Source organism: Lampetra fluviatilis, chromosome 74 (genome assembly GCF_964198595.1).
Source record: "Lampetra fluviatilis chromosome 74, kcLamFluv1.1, whole genome shotgun sequence".
Classification (NCBI taxonomy): domain Eukaryota; kingdom Metazoa; phylum Chordata; class Hyperoartia; order Petromyzontiformes; family Petromyzontidae; genus Lampetra; species Lampetra fluviatilis.
Window position 1 is genome coordinate 839,988 of NC_136348.1, and position 17,075 is coordinate 857,062.

A 17,075-nucleotide genomic window follows, 5' to 3' on the forward strand; every position below is an offset into this window, starting at 1 on the left:
ATTTATTTATTTTTTCGTAACAGCGATTTTCATTGGAGTATGGCAGGTGAGGCACTGCCTCCCCCTGCCTCCCCTGACCGCACGTTCTTGGCTCAAGGGTAAAAGCAGGGCTCGGTGACCTGCGGCTCCAGAGCTGCATGCGTCTGAATGTTCTTTTTGCCAGGACACGTCTCGTCTCGTTCGTTGGTTTTCGTTCTCTTCGCAACAATTTTTTCCCCGCGATTCGCAACGCCCCCGTCAAACAATCTTGTGGCGGTGGTGGTGGTGGCGGGAGGGTGACACAGCGGGGAGGATGACACAGCGGGGAGGGTGACAAAGCGGGGAGAGTTTGACCCCGACTCGGCTAGCCGTGCGTGACGTCACCGCGCACGGTGTTTTCCGTGCGTGGTGACGTCACGCGATTTGCGCATTGACGTCATCCCGCTAGTCTTACGCTCTGACGTCACCGGGCAGCGTGGGGCCGATCCGCGCATGGCGACGTCACGCGCGTTGTACGCGCAGACGTCATCGCGCTCTGGCTCCTTCGCCAGCGATGACGTCACCGCGAGATTAATGGTGACGTCAACGCGCAAGCGACACTTCCGTTGGCGAGGCAGCATCGTGCGGGGGTCGTGACGTCACCGCGCACGGGCTCCCCCGGTTCCGCGGCGACGTCACGAGCGCGAGCGCGGAACGGTGAAGTCAGCGCGTATAACTAGCGTGATGACGTCACGGAAGAAGCGCGAGTGCGGAACGGTGACGTCAGCGCGTACGACTAGCGTGCGGACGTCATCTCGCACTGCCTCTTCCGTGCGCGTTGACGTCAGCGCGCGCTGAGTAATGGTGGCTGCGTGAAGGCCGCAACATCATCAGCAACATCATCATTATTAGCAACTACAACATCATCATCAGCGACAATATTATTATCAACAACATCATCAACATCAGCAACAACATCATCAACAACAGCAACATCAAGAACGCCATCACCACCATCATCACCACCATCATCACCACCATCACCACCACATCACTACCATCACGATGATCGTGACGCTGAAGACGCTCCAGCAGCAGACATTCCGTGTGGAGATCGAGGGGACGAGAACGGTGAGAGGATGGCATCGCTACATCCATCAACATCATTACCAACATCACCACCACCACCATCATAAACAACATCAATACCTACATCTTCAACACCATTAACATTATCACCATCAACACCATCACTGCCATCGCCATCATTATCTACATCACTACCATCACCTCCATCATCACCTACATCACCAACATCGTCAACACCATTACTACATACTGTACATAATCGCTATCACCAACATCACTACCTACAACAACACCTACACCATCACTACCCTCAACACCATCAACATCACCACCATCACCTTCACTACCATGACCTACATCATCATTACTACCATCATCAACACCTACATCATCACCATCAACATCACTACCATCTACATCATCAACATCACCAACATCATCACTGTCACCATTAACATCATCAACACCATCAACACCTACATCATCACCATCAACATCACTAACATCATCAACACCTACATCATCACCATCAACATCACTACCATCAACATCATCACCATCACTACCTACATCGACAGCATCACAAACACCACCATCACCTACATCAACACTAACACCATCACCACCATCATCACCTACATCATCACCTACATCATCATCATGACCATCACCTTCATCACAAACACCAACACCATCACCACCTACATCATCAACATCATCACCACCATCAATATCATCACCACCACTAACATCAATATCATCACTAGCAGCATAAACATTATCAGCAATAACATCGCCACCACTTACATCAACAGCACCACTAACATCAACATCACTATTGATGTAACTAACATAACTACGATCAGGATCACCATCAATACCATCACCAACAACATCAACAGCATCAACATAGTTCGAATCACGTGCGCAGTAATCATGCCTAACATCATCAGCCAAATATAGACACAGACACTCACACACTGACACAGATACTCACGCAGATACTCACACACAGACACTCTCACAGACACTCACACACTGACACAGATACTCATAGATACTCACACACAGACACTCACACACTGACACAGATACTCACACACTGACACTCACACACTGACACTCACTCACACAGACACTCACTGACACTCTCACAGACACTCGCACACTGACACAGACACTCACACACTGACACTCACTCTCACAGATACTCACACACAAACACTCACACACTGACACTCACTCTCACAGACACTCACACACTCACACACAGACACTCACACAAAGACACTCACTCACACACAGACACTCAAACACAGACACTCACACACTGACACCGATACTCATACAGATGCTCACACACAGACACTCACACACTGACACTCTCAGACACACACACTGACACAGATACTCACACAGACACTCACACACTGACACTAACACACTCAAACACAGACACTCACACACTGACACTCACACACTGACACTCACTCTCACAGACACTCACACACAGACACACACTCTCACAGACACTCACACAGACACTCACTCACACACAGACACTCACACACTTACACAGATACTCATACAGACACTCACACACTGACACTCACTCTCACAGACACTCACACACAGACACACACTCACAGACACTCACACAGACACTCACGCACTCACAGACACTCACACACTGACACAGATACTCACACAGACACTCAGACAACCGCCATTCGCCACTAAGTGGCGGTGACGTCACCACGACGCTTGTGCCAGGCCATGTGCACCTTGAGGCCACGTTAAGTGTCGAACGCCCGCTGGCAGGAGGTCACGGGGCAGACCCAGGTGCCACGGGTCGACTGACTGAGATGACTTGCTGATGCACCACCAGTGCCCCCTACTGTTCCAACTCGCTGTGCTTTAGCCACCCGGCGCTCCGCTCGTTGCTGTGAGCGTCGCTCCTCCGCCCTCCGTTGTTGTTGGAGGGCGACTGCCTCCAACTGCCCAGTAGCGTCCTTCACGAGCCTCCTCCACAGAGGCCGATCTTGACACCGCTGGTACCGGTCATCGGCAAGTCCACTCAGCTCCACGTCCTCCTGTATCACATCACTCCATCTCTTCTCTAGCCCGTGCCGCGCCCGTTTCTCCCCCTCGATCCGGCCGAAAAAAAGCTGTTTAGGCAAGTGTTGACTGGGCATGCGGACAACATGACTCAGTCAACGCAGTTGACTGAGTCTTGCCTGCCGGAGGAGTTCACCGATGGGACTTTAAAGGATTTGTAAGCTCTTCACACAATCCAGCCTGGTTAAACCCAGGATTGATCGTAGGCAGGCCAGCCTAAATGTTTCTAACCGGCGAAGATGTTCCATTAGGGGGGTCCACGTTTCGCAAGCGTAGAGAAGGCAGGGAATGACTGTGGCCGAGAAGACCCGAAACTTCGTGCGGTGCGACAGACCAGGTATCTTCTACACAGCGTTACGCAACCAATGAAAAGATAATGCCACTCGACTGATTCAGAGTGAGACCTCTGCTGGTAAACCGGAGCCGGTCATGAGCACACTGCCCAGGTATGGGAAACTCTCCACTCTCTCCACAACTGCTCCATCACAGATTGGGAGTTGTGGGGGTAGAGTGCCCGATGGTACAAAATACCCAGGCAGGTGCTTCGTTTTGGTGGGACTGATGGTAAGGCCCCACCTCTTAGTCGCACACTCCAGCTTCAGCAGCAGCGCCTCCAACTCCTCCTCTGAGTGAGCTGCAATTACCAGATTGTCGGCATACATAACGTGGTTAACCAATAGGGAGCCATCCCTTGACCGCACCCGGGCATCGATCAGCCTCCCATTGTATCTGTACCAGATGGAAATTCCCCCGGTACAGCTGCTGAAGGCTTCACGAACTCCGTAGTCGAAATAGATGTTAAATAATGTTGGAGCCAGAGGACATCCCTGTCGCACCCCAAGGTGTAAAGGGAATGGCTCTGACTCCCGGCCACGTAGTTTTACCCGAGCCTGCTCACCATCATGAAGGTCCTTTATGAGCGTGAGCAGAGGGTCAGGGACTCCAAAACCACAACGAACAACCCAGAGCACAGGCCTATTGATGGTATCATAGGCCTTGACCAGGTCAATGAAGCAGAGATGTAGGTCTTGTTGGAATTCCCTACACCTCTGCTGTAGCAGACGGACAGAAAATACGGCATCTGTGCAGGTCCGCCTTTTGCTGAAACCACATTGTGGCCCGCAAGCCTCTCCTCAGCGTGCCTAGCAAGGCGATGTTGAATAATCCTTGCCAGGACCTTTCCCGGCACACTGAGGAGTGAGATGCCCCTGTAGTTGTTACAGTTTGTGCGGTCCCCCTTCTTAAAGAGGGGGACCACCAGGGCATCCTTCCAATCCTGCGGAACCCGCCCAGTGGCCCAGACTGTCGGTATGATGTCATGTAGGGCAGTCTGTGCACAACCGCCACCCTCCCTCAGCATTTCACTTGGGAGATCAGCTCTACCCGGTGCCTTTCCTGGTCTCAGACTCTGGATCACCTTCAGTACTTCCTCAGCCAACCACTCACAGGGGGTGACTTCCTCCTCCAATATATGAGGCACCACAGCCTCAGCAGGGTCATCCCCACTTTGTCCCATGATGTTTTCCAGGCTGAGGGATTTCCCCTCCCCCAGGACCTCACAAATGCTCAGCAAATCTGCAAACCTGTTCCTGGGGGTCAGAGATTGAATGACCGTTTTTTCCCCTAATGATGGTAATAGGTGTGGTGCTGCAGGTAACTTTTTTGGTGGAGTTAAATAATGATTTGTGATCGCGGGCCACTGAAGCAGACTCCCATCTCTTCAGCAACCCGTGACCACCACCCATCCTTGCAGCGCCTCACGGCTCTCCGAACCTCCGAGCGAAGGCTGCGGTAAGCCTCCTCATTCTCTTTTGTGGGATGCTGTAGCCGATGAGAGTGGGCCTGTCGCTTTTTCTCAACTATCCTGAACACCTCCTCTGTTAGCCAGGGACTCTGGGGAGGTCTGGACCGCGTACCCAAAGCAGCCATTGCAGCTGCATGAATCACAGTCCTAAACCTCGCCCATTTCCCCTCGACATCAGGAGGAGTGGGGGACGATGCCAACCCCAGCCGCAAGCGATAATGAAATTCTCGCTTGCAACTTTCATCAGCTAACTGAGACCAGGCCACTTTAGGTTGGAATGGGGTCCTGGGTGTACACCCACCACCGGAGTGGAAGAATGGCAGGTGCATCTTACAGATGACTAGTCGATGGTTAGAGGGCAGATCAGCTCCACGGTAGGTCCTGGTGTCAAGGACATGGGCTCGCATCCGCTGGTCCGTCACTATGTAGTCCAGCAGATGTTCTTGCTTGGACCCAGCATGCATCCATGATGGTGTGTGGATGCGCCGATGCCGGAACAGCGTTTTGGTAACTACAAGCCCATGGGCTGCACAAAAATCTAGCAGCCTCCTACCGTTGTTATTGATCTGATCTGGCCCATGCCCTCCAATCACTCCAGACCAGGTGCCAGTTTCATGACCAACTCAGGCATTGAAGTCACCCAACAAGATGATTCTATCCCGAGGGGCCACTTTAGCCAGCACCTGTGACAGGAGGTCAAAGAAGGCATCTGACTCATCGGCTTTGCCTGCATCCCTCCACGGATGTTTGTCTTCGGTGGGGGCATAAGTAACCACGACCACTACTCCTCGCCTCCGGTTGATGGAAAGGCGAGCCCAAAGTAGCCTGGGGCTTACAGCTTCCCACACCTCACCGCCATGCTCCCATGCCTCCTTCATTCTTTTGTTCAAAAGAAGAGCCACACCCTGTTGTTAGGCAGTCTCCTGTCCCGAGTAGAGGACTGTCCACCCCTCATGGTGGCAGGAGTCAGAACCGGTCCACCAGACCCCATGAATGCCACAGAGATCCAGGCAGTACCGGTCCAGCTCCCGACAAAGGAGTGGCAGCCTCTCCTCCACAGTGAGCGTTCGAACATTCCACGTGGCCACACGAAGTGGTTTTTGTTTCTGGAGGAGCCCTGAGGGTAAAGATTCAATCTCCTGGCTCCGCCCATTGGGGTTTGGCCAGGAGGCATCATGGTCGCCTGTCCCCCCGGGGCCTCCGGCACAAGCTATAAGTTACATATTTAATTCGTGGTTTAGTGGTAATGAATTGAAGGTGGAGGGGTTACCAGCCCCTCGCACCCGTCCAGAGCCCCCGTTTAGCCACTGTGGTGGTCACAGACGCCATGAGGGGAGAGGCCAATGGGCATTGGCCCTCCCCCCACAGCACTGTCCACGACAGAGTTGCCCGTCCGGCACCGCGAGGAGGTAGGGGGTTGTTTTGCCGGAAACACACAGCCTGTACCACACACACACACACAGCCTGTACACACACACACAGAGACCCACATCCTCACCACTGCTCACCGTGCCCCTCCCCCCAGGTGCGGGAGCTCAAGGTGAGGATTGAGGAGGAGCGAGGCAGTGAGGCCTTCCCAGCCGACTCCCAGAAGCTCATCTACGCCGGTACTACCTACTCACCTACCTACTCACATACCTACTCACCTGCTCACCTACCTACTCACCTACCTACTCACCTACTCACCTACCTACTCACCTAGCTACTCACCTGCTCACTTACTTGGTCACCTACCTACTCACCTACCTACTCACCTACCTACTCACCTACCTACTCACCTACCTACTCACCTACCTACTCAACTACCTACTCGCCTACCTACTCACCTGCTCACATAATTGCTCACCTACTGACCTCCCTATTCACTTACTCACCTACCTATTCACCTACTAACCTCCCTATTCACCTACTCAGCTACCTATTCACCTACTTACTACCTTCTGCCTACTCACCTACATCCGTACTCACCCACTCGCTTACCCACTCGCTTACCCACTCACTTATCTACTCACCTCCCTCTGCACCTACGCACCAACCCACCCACTCACCTACCCACTCGCCTGTTCCCCCCTATTCGCCTCTAGCAGGCTGTTAGTGGCAGGTTCTGTAGTGAGACGCTGGCGGTGAGACACCGGCTCGTACCCCTGACGTGTGCTGTCTGTCTCTCTCTGTGTGTGACCCCAGGTAAGATTCTGAGCGATGAGTCTGCAGTCTGTGACTACAATATTGACGAGAAGAGCTTCGTGGTCGTCATGGTAACCAAGGTGAGATACCCATAGAAACCGGGGTGAGGTACCCATAGCAACTTGGAATGTGGGCCCATTAGCAACCGGGGTGTGGTACCCATAGCAACTGGGGTGAGATACCTATAGCAACCGGGGTGAGGTACCCATAGCAACCAGAATTTGGTCCCATTAGCAACTGGGGTGAGGCATCCATAGCAACCGAGGTGAGATACCCATAGCAACTTGAATGTGGGCCCATTAGCAACCTGGGTGTGGTACCCATAGCAACTGGGATGAGATACCCATAGCAATTGGGGTGAGGTACCCATAGCAACCAGAATGTGGTCCCATTAGCAACTGGGGTGAGGCACCCATAGCAACCGAGGTGAGATACCCATAGCAACCTAGGTGAGATACCCATTGCAACTTGACTGTGGGCCCATTAGCAACCGGGGTGTGGTCCTCATAGCAACCGGGGTGAGGCACCCATAGCAACCGGGGTGAGGTATGGCTAGAAGGTGTCCATGGTGATGTTGACCGTGATGTTGATATTGATGGTGATGGTCATGTTGATGTTGATGGTGGTGATGATGATGTTGATGTCTCCTATTCCCCCTCCCTCCCTTCTCCCCCCCTCTCCTCCCCCCTCAGCCCAAGCCAGCCCCTCCCCCCATCCCCCCGGCCCCCACCGAAGCCCCTCCCCCCATCCCCCCAGCCCCGGCAACCACCCCGGCAACCACCCCCCCGGCCACGCCCACCCCTGGGCCGGCCACGCCCACCACGCCCATACAAGGGCAGGCCACGCCTACCCCGGCCACACCCACCCCCACCCCAGCCATACCCCCCGCTACCCTCGAAGAAAAAGAGGCAGGGCCCGAAGTGGTGGAGGCCACGCCCACGGGGGAGGGGCCTGGGGTGGGGGAGGCCACGCCCCCAGGGGAGGAGGCCACGCCCCCAGGGGAGGAGGAGCAGGAGGTGGCTGGGAGGTGAGAGCTCATTACTATTCATGTGGGCGTGGTCAAGCTTCATTTATATTCATGAGGGTTTGGCGTGGTCAATTGTTATTCATATTCGTGAGGGTGGGAGTGTTGATGGTGATGTTTTTGGCGGTGATGTTGATGGTGATGTTGATGGTGATGTTTATGGTGGTGATGGTGATGTTGATGGTGATGTTTATGGTGATGTTGATGGTGATGTCGATGGTGATGTCGATGGTGATGTCGATGGTGATGTCGATGGTGATGTCGATGGTGATGTCGATGGTGATGTCGATGGTGATGTCGATGGTGATGTCGATGGTGATGTCGATGGTGATGTCGATGGTGATAGCGATCGTGTTTTTGATGGTAATGTTGTTAATGGTGATAGCGATTGTGATGTTGATGGTGATGTTGATGTTGCAGTGATATTGGAAATCAAAACCTGGCAAAGGAGGCTGCATCGGCTCTGGGTAAAATTAATAACACCACCATCATCAACATCACCACCATCATCACCACCACCATCAGCACCACCATCAACATCACCATCAACACCACCATCAACACCACCACCACCACCACCATCAACATCACCATCACCACCAACATCACCATCACCACCACCATCATCAAAATCACCATCAACGTCACCATCAACAACACCATCATCACCAACATCACCACCATGATCATCATCACCACCACCATCACTACTGTCTGTGTGTGTCTCTGGCTCTGTGAGTGTCTCTGTGCATTTCTTTGTGTGTCTCTGTGTGTTTGTGGCTCTAAGTGTCTCTGTGTGTTTGTGTCTCTGTCTGTCTGTGTGTGTCTCTGTATATCTGTGTGTCTGTCTCTGTGTATCTCTGTCTGTGTGTCTCTGTGTGTATGTGTGTCTCTGTGAGTGTCTCTGTGTGTCTGTGTGTGGCTCTGTAAGTGTCTCTGTGTGTCTCTGTGTGTCTGTGTGTCTCTGTGAATATATCTGTGTGTCTGTGTCCTTGTGGCTCTGTAAGTGTATCTGTGTGTCTCTGTGGCTATGTGAGTGTTTCTGTGTATCGCTTTGTGTCCGTGAGTGTCTCTGTGGCTTTGCGAGTGTCTCTGTGGGTCTGTGAGTGTCTCGGTGGGTCTCTGTGTCTGAGTGTATGTGTGTCTCTGTGGCTCTGTGAGTATCTGTGGCTCTGTGAGTATCGCTGTGTATCTCTATGTGTCTCTGTGTGTCTCTGTGAGTGTATGTGTGTGTCTGTGTGTCTCTGTGGCTCTGTGAGTGTCTATGTGTGTCTCTGTGTGTGTCTCTGGCTCTGTGAGTGTCTCTGTGTGTGTCTCTGTGTGTGTCTCTGGCTCTGTGAGTGTCTCTGTATCTCTGTGTGTCTCTGTGGCTCTGTGAGTGTCTCTGTGTGTCTGTGTATGTCTCGGCGAGTGTCTGCATGTCTCCGTGTGTCTCGATGTGTCTACATTTGTCTCTCTGTCTCTGCGAGTGTCTGTGTGCCTCCATGTGGCTCTGTGTGGCTCCGTGTGTCCCTGTGTGTCTCTGTGCATCTCTGTAAGTGTCTCTGTTTCTCTTTGCGAGTGTCTCTGTGTGTGTCTCTGTGTGTCTCAGTGACTGGCCAGGCCTATGAACAGATGGTACAAGAGATGGTGTCTATGGGATATGAAAGATCCAAAGTCGTGTCTGCTCTGAGGGCAAGCTACAACAACCCAGACAGAGCGGTGGAATACCTGCTTACGGTACTCACTCGCTCATAGACTCACTCACTCATCGACTCACTCATACACTCACTCATAGACTCACTCGCTCATAGACTCATTCATACACTCACTCGCTCATAGACTCACTCACTCATAGACTCACTCACTCATAGACTCACTCGCTCATAGACTCACTCATAGACTCACTCGCTCATAGACTCACTCATAGACTCACTCGCTCATAGACTCACTCATACACTCACTCGCTCATAGACTCACTCATAGACTCACTCACTCATAGACTCACTCATCGACTCGCTCATACACTCACTCGCTCATAGACTCACTCATAGACTCACTCGCTCATAGACTCACTCATAGACTCACTCATAGACTCACTCACTCATAGACTCATACACTCACTCGCTCATAGACTCACTCATAGACTCACTCACTCATAGATTCACTCACTCATAGACTCACTCATACACTCACTCACTCATAGACTCACTCATACACTCACTCACTCATAGACTCACTCACTCACAGACTCACTCGCTCATAGACTCACTCGCTCATAGACTCACTCATAGACTCACTCATAGACTCACTCACTCATAGAATCACTCATAGACTCACTCATAGACTCACTCACTCATAGAATCACTCACTCGCTGAGCTTCCTGTCTCTCCCTGAGTCTCCCCGTCTCTCCCCGAGTCTCCCCGCATCTCCCTAAGTCTCTCTGCGTCTCCCTGTGTCTCCTAATGTCTCCCCAAGACTCCCCGTGACTCCCTGATTCTCCTCGCGTCCGCAGGGCATCCCAGGTTCTTCGGGATCAGCTCCGGAATCCGTTCATGCTGTGGCTCCGTCTCTTACCGTGGATGTCCCCACGGATCCCACCACCACCTCCTCCACCTCCACTGCCACCACGACCACCTCCTCCTCAACCACCTCCTCACCTCCCTCAACCACCACCACCACCACCTCCTCAACCTCAACGCCTGCAGCAGCAGCAGCAGCTTCACAGCCTTTACCCCAGCGGAGACAGAACACAGGTGATGGTGGTGTTAATGTTGATGGTGTTGATAGTGGTGATGGTGGTGGTGATGTGTGTTTGGTGTCTTTGTGTGAGTGGTACAGGCAGTGTGTGTTTGTCCTTGACCCTCTGCTCACGATCATTCAAGATGGTAAGCAGACCCGGATTAAACTACGTGGCCGGGAGTCGGAGCCATTCCCTTTACACCTTGGGGTGCGACAGGGATGTCCTATTTTGACCACGTAGTTCGTCAAGCCTTCAATAGCTGTATCGGAGGAATTTCCATTTGGTACAGATACAATGGGAGGCTGATCGATGCCCGGGTGCGGTCAAGGGATGGCTCCCTATTGCTCAACCATGGTATGTATGCCGATGATCTGGTGATTGCTGCTCACTCAGAGCAGGAGTTGGAGGCCATTGCTGCTGAACCTGGAGCTTGCCACCAAAAGGTGGGGCCTTACCATCAGCCCCACCAAAACTAAGCACCTGCCTGGGTATTTTGTACCATCGGACACTCCATCCCATAACTCCCAATCGGTGATGGGGCAGTTGTGGAGAGAGTGGAGAGTTTCCCATACCTTGGCAGAGTGCTCATGACTGGCTCCGGTTTAACAGCAGAGGTCTCACTCCGAATCAGTCGAGCGGCATCTTTTCATCGGTCGCGCAACGCTGTGTGCAAGCTACCTGGTCTATCGCTCCGCATGAAGCTTCAGGTCTTCTCGGCCACGGTCATTCCCTCCCTTCTCTACGCTTGCGAAACGTGGACCCCCCTAATGGAACATCTTCGCCGGTTAGAAACATTTAGGCTGGTCTGCCTATGATCCATCCTGGGTTTGGCTCAAAAATCCTTGAAAGATCTGGGCAAAGTCCCATCGCTGAGCTCCTCCGGCAGGCAAGGCTGCGTTGGCTGGGTCACGTAGCCCACATGCCCAGCCACCGCATGCCTAAACAGCTTTTGTCGGCCGGATCGAAGGGGCTAAACGGGCGCGGCACGGGCTAGAGAAGAGATGGAGTGATGTGGTACAGGAGGACGTGGAGCTGAGTGGACTTGCCGATGGCTGGTACCAGCGGTGTCAAGATCGGCCTCTGGAGGAGGCTCGTGAAGGACGCTACTGGGCAGTTGGAGGCAGTTGCCCTCCAACAACAACGGAGGGCGGAGGAGCGACGCTCACAACAACGAGCGGAGCGCCGGGTGACTAAAGCACAACAAGTTGGCACAGTAGGGGGCACAGGTGGTGCATCAGCCAGTCGTCTCAGTCAGTCGACCTGTGGCATCTGGGTCTGCCCCGTGACCTCCTGCCAGCGGGCGTTCGACACTTCACGTGGCCTCAAGGTGCACATGGCCTGGCACAAGCGTCGTGGTGACGTCAACGCCACTTAGTGGCGAATGGCGGTTGTTGGGTGTGTTACACGCTGTGTGTGGTACAGGCTCTATGTAGGGAATTCCAACAGGACCTACATCTCTACTTTATTGACCTGGTCAAGGCTTATGATACCATCAGTAGATCTGGGCTCTGGGTTCTTCGTTCTTTCTGAGTCCCTGACTCTGCTCACAATCATTAAGAACCCTCATGATGGTAGGCAGGGCTGGGTAAAATTACGTGACCGGGAGTCGTAGTCATTTCCTGTTCACCTTTGGGTGTGACAGGGATGTCCTCTGGCTCCCACATTATTTAACATCTATTTTAACCACATTCGTTAAGCCTTCTATGTCTGTACCAGAGAAATTTCCATCTGGTACAGGTACAATCGGAGGCTGATCGATGCCCAGGTGCGGTCAAGGGATTGCTCCCTATTGGTCAGCCTCGCTGATTGTATGCTGATTATCTTGTGATTGCTGCATTGGAGGCTCTGCTGCTGATCCTGGAGCGTGCCACTAAGAGGCATTCCTACAATCCATTCTGGGTTTAACCAGGCTGGATTGTGTGAGGAGCCCACAAATCCTTGAAATATCTGGACACATTCCCATCATTCAGCTGCTCCGGCAGGCAAGGCTGCGTTGGCTGGGTCATGTAGCCCGCATGCCCAGCCACCGCATGCCCAAGCAGCTTTTGTTCGGCCGGATCGAGGGGGCTAAACGTGCACGGAACGGGCTAGAGAAGAGATGGAGTGATGTGGTACAGGAGGACGTGGAGCTGAGTGGACTTGCCGACGACTGGTACCAGCGGTGTCAAGATCGGCCTCTGTGGAGGAGGCTGGTGAAGGATGCTACTGGGCAGTGGGAGGCAGTCGCCCTTCAGCAACATCGGAGGGCAGATGAGCGACGCTCACAATAACGAGCAGAGCGCCGGGCGGCTAAAACACAGCAAGTTGGCACAGTAGGGAGCACAGCTGATGCATCTACCAGTCAGCTCACTCAGTCAACCCATGGCACCTGCAGCGTCTGTCCCGTGATCTCCTGTTACACTTCACGTGATGGTGATGATATCACCATCACTTAGTGGCGAATGGCGGGTATTGGTTGTGGTGGTGATGATAGTGGTGGTGTTGGTGATATTGATGTTGATGGTGGTGATGTTGAAGGTGGTGGTGATGGTGGTGTTGACAGTGATGGTGGTGGTGTTGGTGGTGATGTTGATTTTGGTGGTGGTCATGGTGTCCCACTACAGCCGCATCGAATCCTCTGGAGTTCCTGCGCTCCCAGCCCCAGTTTCAGCAGATGAGGGTGGTTCTGCAGCAGAATCCCTCCCTGCTCCCCGCTCTGCTGCAGCAGCTGGGACGGGAAAATCCCCAACTCCTGCAGGTACCCTGCCCCAGTCTCCCCGCATCTCTCCGTGTCTCCCCGCACCTCCTCACGTCGCCCCGCGTTTCCCCGAGTTTTCCCGAGTTTTCCCGAGTTTTCCCGTGTCTCCCCGTGTCTCCCCGAGTTTCCCCGTGTCTCCCTGCACCTCTCCGCCATAAAGGAGGAGGCTCTAGCTCTGTTGCATGCAAATCAGTTACAATGGCAATGCGTAGATCATCATCATTTATCTTCTATAGACATACGCTAAGAGACTTTTTTCTGTAACGCTCTGCCCTCTAATTGGCTGGTTGGTCGTGGTGACGTCAAGCGCTGCAACCAATCGGCGCTTTCGATGGGTCTCCTTAACGCAATTTTACTGAGCAACCATCGCACAGGCTGGCTGGCTCCTTGCTGAGTGTTCCGTCACGTAGCACACATGACCTGTGAACGCGGCGATACAAACTTATGATAATAAAATAATAGCGAGACGCCCTGTCCGTGCAATAATTAGTAACCCCCGTGCTGAAAATGCGACGTTATTTGCCACGCACCACCATCATCACTCATTACGAGCAGTCCCCACCTTACGAGCCGGTTCTGTTCCCGAGGCCCGTTCATTGGCCCAATGATCGTAAGTGGACAACACCCATTGGGCGAAAGCGCCGCCACTTACGACAACGTGGAGAAAACGCATCCCGTGCAAAAACAAACTGCGCCAATAAACAACTTGCAAACGCCTCCTCACACCGACGGAACGAACCGCCCAACTGCGATCCTGTAATGAGTCCTCACGTCACCGCTGGGACTGCGCATGTGTTGAGGGTGTGTGCACGTGTAGTGAGTCCAACTGAGTCACAGACGTTGGCTTGGGAGCAACACTTTATTTCACCAACTCAACACAACATAACACAACCTACACTTGGGTGTTGAACGCCCATCTAGCCACACTACGGCAGAACTAGACACGGTTCGCTATCCCGGCCCGGACCACGAGCTGGGTCCCGGACCGCGTGGCTGGAGGCTTCTTCAACCCGCCGTGGATCTTCTTCACCAGCGACACGAAGAACCCCGAGCCCCTCACGGGCCCCCCGTTATATCCCCCTGGGCTGGGGCTGGCTCCGCCCCTCGCCCCGCCCACCTTAGAGATCTCTCGAGCTCTTTCCCGAAGGCTCCTGAGAGCTCCTTTAGACCACGTGACCGCCCAGCGGCCCCCGTCCACCGGTGGCCCCCCTCCAATATCATCCGGTGACGTGTCGGCAGGTCAACCGGCGTATCGTGCCCCAATGTAACCTTGGCTGACGCTCCCTCTCGCTCCCTCACCGGGAGCCCGCACCGCACACTGCACGCGGTGCCTCCACGCTGACCAGCGCTCACCCAAGCCCCGCTAGGGCTGGTGGTACCACGCCCAGTAAGCGGGCTGCACGTAATGACAACGCATTATCTGCCGTGGCTTTGTGAGCCCGGCACCACACACAGTGACATTCACAGTCACTACATCTGTGTGTTTGTGATTTGTGTCTTGTGTGTCAGGAGCGGTAGTGCAGCGCTTAGCGCTACCGAGTTCGATTCCTCCTCGCGCCCAACCCCAGTGACGATTATCTTCACTGCTCCTGGGCTTCCCCTAGGTCGACTCAGCCTCAAATGAGTACCTGGTGTGGTGTGTAGTAAACATCGCTACTGGAGAGACAAAGGCATGGTCCTGGCCACCCACCCCCTCATGTGCTGTGCTGGCCTTCATTAGGAGCTGCTCGCTAACAGCGCTCGCCCCGACAGTCTGTTAAGGCGAAACGGGGGATCTTTGTCTGTGTGTGCGCGTGTGACAGTGAGTGTCTATGTGTGTGTGTATGTGTGTGTGTATGTGTGTGTCTGTGTGTGTGTGTATATGTCTTTGAAACAGAGACCCCCTTTGTAAAATCCTCACTGAAGTTCCACGGGTTCCTGCTCGTTATTATGATCATCACAGCGCGTGTTTGCATTGTCCTTGTACTGGACGCCACTCGGCGTAGTTCTCTGGTCTAACTCTCTCCGCTGTCCCCGCCCGTAGCAAATCTCCCAGCACCAGGAACAGTTCATCTCCATGCTGAACTCTCCCAGCGACGGGGGGCGGCGGTGATGGCGACGATGGCGACGATGGCGATGATGGCGGTGATGGCGATGGACTGGGAGGTGCGGCGGGGAGTGGAGGCGGTGGAGTGAATTACATCCAAGTCACGCCCCAGGAGAAAGCAGCGATAGAGAGGGTAAGAGACTTGCTGGTGAGACTTGGGGAGACTCGGGGATGGTGATGATGCTGATGATGCTGATGATGATGTTGCATACTTGACCTCTCCCTCTAGCTGCGGTGTAGGTCAGGCTACCTGGGTGAGTAATACCTTTACCTGTGTGGAATGGTGTGGTGTGTGTGGTGTGGTGCGGTGAGCAGCTGAAGGATCTGGGCTTCCCAAAGGGGCTCGTAGTCCAGGCGTACTTCACTCACTCTCTCTCTCCACCCGTGTGGTGTGTGGTGTGGTGTGGTGCGGTGTGTGTGGTGTGGTTGTGTGTGGTATTGTACGGTGTGGTGTGGTGCGGTGTGGTGCGGTGAGCAGCTGAAGGATCTGGGCTTCCCAGAGGGGCTCGTAGTCCAGGCGTACTTCGCCTGTGAGAAGAATGAGAACATGGCCGCCAATTTCCTGCTCCAGCAGCAGGGAGATGGGGATGACTAGGGGGGTGCTTAGGGGGGTGCTGAGGGGGGTGCTGAGAGGGTGCTGAGGGGATAGAGGGTGAGACTCAGGGTGCTAAGGGTACTTATGGGGGACTGGGGGGCGGAGGAGAGAGAGGGGGGGGGGGAGAATTACCCCCTCTAAAGACCCCTACAGAGACCCCTACAGCGACCCCTAAACTCCCCTACAGAGACCCCTACAGAAACCCCTATACTCCCCTACAGAAACCCCTATACTCCCCTACAAGAACCCCTACAGAAACCCCTATACTCCCCTACATAGACCCCTACAGAGACCCCTACAGCGACCCCTACAGAAACCCCTATACTCCCCTACAAGAACCCCTACAGAGACATCTATAGGGGAGCCCTATACTTACTTACAAGGACCCCTAAAGGGACCCCTAAGGACCCCCTAGAGTGATGCCCATGGATGATTTGAGACTCCTAGACCCCTGTAGATCTCCACAGGGACCCCTATGGATAACCCCATCACTGTGGTTACCCTCACTGTGGTTACCATCAACGTGGTTACCATCTCCATGGTTACCATTGACGTGGTTATCATAAGTGTGGTTATGTGTGGGGTCCTTGGATTGTTAATCACCATGACAACCACAACAATAACCACGACAACAAATACCATCACCACAACCACCAAAAACCACAACCACACCAACCACCAAAACTACCGCAGCCGCCACAACAATCACCACAACCACCAAAACCACAAGAACCCACCACCACAACCACGACTACAA

At 53.6% G+C, this 17,075-nt stretch overlaps 1 protein-coding gene across 1 annotated transcript; it reads left to right on the forward strand.

The window, feature by feature from the left end:
* The first annotated feature begins 765 nt into the window (after positions 1–765).
* On the forward strand, positions 766–16,354 carry LOC144953350 (UV excision repair protein RAD23 homolog B-like). The gene is given in 11 exon segments (XM_078883916.1): positions 766–1,089; positions 6,495–6,576; positions 7,154–7,233; positions 7,846–8,180; positions 8,598–8,644; positions 9,769–9,896; positions 10,673–10,913; positions 13,504–13,637; positions 15,661–15,714; positions 15,716–15,856; positions 16,202–16,354. Coding segments are annotated over 11 exon segments (1,425 nt in total). The 5' UTR covers positions 766–1,023; the 3' UTR covers positions 16,319–16,354.
* Positions 16,355–17,075: the final 721 nt, after the last annotated feature.